This window comes from Myxocyprinus asiaticus, chromosome 8 (assembly GCF_019703515.2).
Source record: "Myxocyprinus asiaticus isolate MX2 ecotype Aquarium Trade chromosome 8, UBuf_Myxa_2, whole genome shotgun sequence".
Lineage (NCBI taxonomy): Eukaryota > Metazoa > Chordata > Actinopteri > Cypriniformes > Catostomidae > Myxocyprinus > Myxocyprinus asiaticus.
The window spans coordinates 51,301,701-51,307,700 of NC_059351.1; the positions used below are offsets into that span (position 1 = coordinate 51,301,701).

Below are 6,000 nucleotides of genomic sequence, written 5' to 3' on the forward strand. Positions count from 1 at the left end.
TAGCACTTCATAACATTAGCGAATGACGCTGCTCACGGTTTCTGAACGTGTCGATCCAGTCTGGGGGTTTTAAAATTGTGACTTCCAAAAAACTTGTCATGGAAGTTTTTATAGTCAGAATAATTTTGGCTATTTATGCCCTACTCTAAAATATTTAATCAGCTACAAATTACTCTTTGTGAACTGAGTTTAAACCTCTTAACACTTATGCTGTGTTCCAATCATTGTGACGCGGACAACTACGATTTACTATGAAAATATGTTCAAAAAAGTACAAAACCTTTCATAATTACTTAAAAAGAAGTTAACAAAAATATCTAATGCAATATCTTGGGATAATATATGCAATATGAGAGATTTATTTACAATTTTCATGGGCCGGTCATTTTTGACCGGGAACACAAAAGCTGTTGTAACCCTGAAGGAAAGTCAAGTTCACATCTTTTTACTAGACATATGCATCGGCCACTGCTGCAAACTTCTACATTATGTTTTGAACCCAAAATATGTACTTTAAGGAGATGAATGCTGTCAGGATTTTCTGCTCGACGTACTTCACTCGTGCAGCGCGTGAACAGACATTCAATGGTGCAAATTTCTGAAGCAAGACACTTGGAACACTTTACCTCAAAATAATATCAATGACTTTAAAAGAAGTTGTGAAATTGATATGAGTAATAACATTAAAGTGGAGCTTATCTATAGTTAAGTCTGAGGAATGGCTGACTGTCTTTGGAGAGCTATGTTACGTTAAACTTAAATCACGCAAGTGGCCTGTTGACCTCTCACCTTTTTTCATCCGCCATGAGCTTGCATGGCTGGTGTTTGATTACTTTGAAAAGACACAGAAATGCGTTTAAATCTTTTTATTATTATTATTATTATTTTTTATATTTGAATACTAAAATAAGTAATGAAATTTCCACAGATTTTTAAATATCACTTTATAACATTATAATGATATTATAATAAAAAGTGCAATATATAAATTACATCATGTTTGTATTTCTGTGCACTCTCAGCTACTGTACCAAAATAAATATGTTCATAGCAATGACAACCCTTTTGGCATACATGCCATAATACAAAAACTACAGTAAAATTTATAAAAACCTTTCCGTAAAAAGTACATCCCAGATAGCACGCGTACATCTCGGAGATGTCTGATTAATAGCGTTCCATCTGGAAAGTGTCGCATTCTAATTGGCATCTCCTAAACATCTTAAAAAGATCAGATTTACAAAAATTTGAAATCGTAAACATCTTGAAGACATCTGCTGAATGTCTTATTGATACCTGAGATGAAACCTCTTACAGACGTATTGCAGATGAGCAAACAACCTAAAAAATACGTCTTTCAGATGTAAACACACACATCAAAGACGTCTGGGAGATGCAAGTGTGCTATCGGGGAAATTACGAAACTTACACATTCCCTCAAATCAAGACCCAACCAAAACTTCCAAGAGATGATCCAGTTCATTAAGGTCCAATTTGAATGTCTGGTTTGGCGGAAGAGCTGGTTGGCTCATCCCACCGCTACCAAAACCAGTAAGTGTTTTAACAATGTCATCCGTTACCATGGAAACAACTTTTGATGCGCCTGAGGCTGTGCTAAGGGATGAACTACAAGGTGTATTGTCAAACAGGTTGTTGTCTATTTCTGTGAACAGGAAATCTTCCAGTGTGAAATCGGTGAGAAGTGAGGGGGTGTGGTTAAAAACAGATTGGGTGGAGTCCAAGAGAGAGTGGTGGGGCTGAGATAATGCCGAGCCCATATTGCTGTCCATATCAGAAACATCTGTTTGCCTGGATTCATCTGAACATCCCAAGCCCACGGTGGCTGAGTTACTAGTAATATCTGGAACATTTCGGCCTAATGAGGTAGAGGAGGCCATTTTTAGGTCCAAAGAAGAAGTTGTCCCCACATTTGGGCACAGATCCTCAATTTCAGCCAACGCTGAGGCGAAGCTGTCCTTAGCATTAGAGGATGGTGGGGTGTGGTGTCTAGAAACAGAAGGAAGTGTATGGATGGCAACAGATGAGTGGAGAGACAGGAACAGATGTCTATCCTCCTCCAACATTGACACCGGCATCAAACCGCACTCAGTGCGAGCTGGAGACTCAACCCCACAACCTGCTGTGCGTTCCCGAGGCCCCTTGATGACGCCTAATGGAGACCCAGCGCTGAGGAAAGACTGGGGTAGAAGAACCTCCTCCACTCTCAGCTCATCCTGAATGTGCCGGAGTGTGTTTGTAATGAGGACCCTACGCGCAAGGCCCGGGTCCGAGTGTGCTGGGCGGCTGTGCAGCTTCAGCAGGGAAAGGTTGAGCACCGTCTGCCTCTGAAGCCAATAGCAGCTGGACGACACTTCCCGAGGAGAGCGCATTTTGTTGACGGCATTCTCTTCCTCCTGCTCCAACTTCCGTTTCAGGCCTTTACCCAACATGTGGCATATATCTGAGAGAAGCAAAGTGTACATCAAAAATGTAAATAGTTTTGCTTGAATATTTTAATGTTAATATTTAAATTATTTTGATTTTATTTCAAATAAAATAATTATTATTTTACTTTTATTTACTATAAATGTTAATTGTTTTAATATTAAATATTTGTATAATATGAATACGCTTGAGAAAATTATGTACATTTAAATATTTAATTTTTAGTTGAATTGTTTTGATGTATTTTTTTTTAAATAATTACAATTACTATTATATATATATATATATATATATATATACACAGAGTTGGGGAGTAACAGAATACATGTAACAGGATTACATATTTAAAATACAAAATATAAGTAACTATATTCCACTACAGTTACAAATAAATCATTGGTAATTAAAATACAGTTACATTCAATAAGTATTCTGATTACTGAAGAGATTACTTTGCATTTTATTGTCATTTGTTTCATTTAATATTTAGTCCTTTCAGATGGAAAACATTTATACATATAAATGATGCGATCCAAAGTGCATTTGAACAGCGGTGAAACACTTTCTTATGATGTGTTACATTCATACGAGCAGACAGAGAAGTAAGTTTGAAGTAAGTCTGGAGCACAAGAAATAGAAATAAACCTTGTGTAAATTGTCAGCTTTACGCTAAGCTAAAATACTATTTCTAGCCATTTTACATGCACGTTACCAGACACGATCATAATTTTATTATCAAGAAAATTCACATTAGATCATAATTTCTTTTTTTCTAGTAAAATCTTTGATATTAGGGCAAAAAAATTGTATTCTTGATAATAATTTGCATATTGTTTTCCTGTAAAAATATCTAAAAATCAATTAGATTGATCTTGTTTTAGAAACAACACTGCATAAGATATTTCGGTTTTTCAGAGAATGTATATTTATCACGTGTATTTTGTCTTACTGTACTGGCAGAGTTTTTATAGTCAAAACAAGTGAAAAAAATCTACCAGTACTGAAGAAGTAATCCAAAGTATTTAGATTACATTACTGACATTGAGTAATCTAACAGAATACATTACAAATGACATTTTACAGCATGTATTCTGTAATCTGTAGTGGAATACATTTCAAAAGTAAACCTCCCAACCCTGATTATAACAAACCAGTGACCCTGTGTGTATATATATATATATATAGTATATAGATATTTACATTGCGCAAAAGGGATTTTGCATTTCTGCTCTAACTTTTGTTTTAGGCCTTTATCCAACATGTGGTGGTAAATCTGAGAGAGAGACTGTAATGAAGAAAAGTGTAAAATGTATATATATATATATATATGTGCTCAAATATTTTTATCTTAATATTTCAACCTAACATTGTAATATTTAAAATAAAATTAATACTTCAAATTAAATCAAATTATTTATTTTGTACTTAAAATTATTTTTATTATTTTTATTGTACAGTATGTGTAAACTGTTTTAATATTATGTATTAATATATTTAAATAAAATTAAATAAAAATACATTATATATATATACATACATACACAGACATACATAAATATTTTATTTAAATATTTGTTTTTTATTTTCAGTTTGTTTTAATATAATTACAGCTATTTTTAATTACAATTAAAAAATATAAATACATAAAAAATGATTTTTTGTCAAACATCAATCAAGCTAGTTCCTCATTCTAAATAATAACTTTTTTTTTATTTTTTGCAGAATGGCCAAAAACTCTGTACTTTCCACTACACCCAGCAGACAATCATTCACCTTTGACAACCCATAACTACACATATGACTATTCTCTTGATTATTGTAAATCAGAGCATTTCCTGGAAGCGCATCAAGTTGCATCACTCCCTCCCAAAACTGTTTAATAGCTGTAGTTACTAGTTTATACCGATGACAAACAATCATGGGAAATTCATGTGAACAACAGCCAGAGTAGATAAGAGTTCATTTACGATTAGTCATACTAATACTCTAGAATGCACAGTTCTGGAACTTTCTGAAAATGCTTTAATATTTATGAAGTCAAAAATTCTTAAAGAAGCATTTTTGGATTTGATCTGTTAATATTCTGGCTTGAGTCTCTTTTTGTACCACGACCAGGACCAACTTTTTATTTCATTGGCCGTGACTATTGGAATGACAATAATGTGTGAGTGACTTTTTTGAGTTTATATTATAATGCATGAAGTCTTCTATTGGAATCAATGCAGTTGAAGACACTGAGCAGGTACAGGGATGAGCCAAAAATATTAGTGAAGCTTTCTGTATCCTTTCCCCCCCCCTGTATATGTTAAATGCATGGATATTTACACACATGCATGTAATCAAGTGAAGCCTGGTGACATTTAGTGCTGCACGCCCACACTGTTGACAGCTTAAAGTGAAACTTCAACTGATTTACAGTAAAACGAAAACTTCACTGCTGTACTGCAAAACTTCGTTTGTAAACCCAACAACTGATAATTAGAAACGTGATTGTGTTTAATTGTACTGCATGAACCCCCCTTGACCATCTGCACTACAATACATAAAACGAGTTTCACCTCTTTCACTCTGTGCCAGTTCTGCATAGTGTAATTTAGTTATTTTTAACTTTATTTTATTTTACTTGAGAACATAAAAACTATTCGAGCCTTTACACAATACAAAAACAAGTCATTTCAAATAGAAAACAACACAAGAATTTCACATTTAGTTTTCAAGTTTGAATATGAATTGAATTAATACAGTAAAACACATGATATACTCACCACATGCGGGTCAAACGAGGACTTTAATCTGCTCGTCGGACTCGTGTGTCGTTCATTATTGATTTCGTGTTTTAAAGTGTTTGCATGCTCATGAAGTCGCCCGTTTCAGTCATCGGACGGACGGATCTGTTCCGCCTTCATGAGTCTTAAAGAGTGACGTAAGCGTCACAGATGTCTAGTGATTGGCGAGTGAGTCGTTCTTTTGAGCCGATTCTTTTGAATGATTCTGTCGAACCGATTCGCAGTGCGCTTATAAATCGCTCGAATGCACCTTTGTAGGAGTAAAGCTGTGGTAGAAACAATATTGTTATCAATATAGCCACGTTTCAACTTTGTGTAATAATAACGAACGTGCACGTTGTGTGTTTATCGTACAATAGCCTAAAAACACAACAGTCTGGTTACGGAAGATAAAATCACATTTGTTTGTCCATAGACGGACTACTTTTTAATGGTAACTTGAAAACCTTCAAAGCAGTCCATGTTAGTTTGACTTAATAGTGTTTAATAGCTGAATTCCCGTGAAAGAACTACACTACCCATGATCTTGAAGAGAAATGCTCGACCAATCAGAAAATCACGGATAACAAAGTGCGCCAAACAAGCTCTTCAGCGACGGCCCGCTCGCAGTCGGGTCGTATATATCTTCTGTGGAAGGGACAGGACTAAAAAATGATCGACCAATCATTGCATTCGGTCCGAATGTAATAGTAGGATGTCTTTCCTGTCTGTCAATCTATATTTGCATACCGCCGCGCAACTTGTTCGCGCAGACAATCACACGTCATCA

General features: G+C 35.0%; 1 protein-coding gene across 1 annotated transcript; it reads right to left on the reverse strand.

Moving 5' to 3' along the window:
- Nucleotides 1-857: 857 nt before the first annotated feature.
- On the reverse strand, nt 858-5,350 carry LOC127444625 (SERTA domain-containing protein 2-like). Its single transcript, XM_051704105.1, has 2 exons — nt 5,211-5,350; nt 858-2,461 (listed from the first exon to the last, which is right to left on the reverse strand). The coding sequence occupies exon 2, from the start codon at nt 2,448-2,450 to the stop codon at nt 1,443-1,445; it is 1,008 nt and encodes a 335-aa protein (XP_051560065.1). The 5' UTR covers nt 2,451-2,461; nt 5,211-5,350; the 3' UTR covers nt 858-1,442.
- Nucleotides 5,351-6,000: the final 650 nt, after the last annotated feature.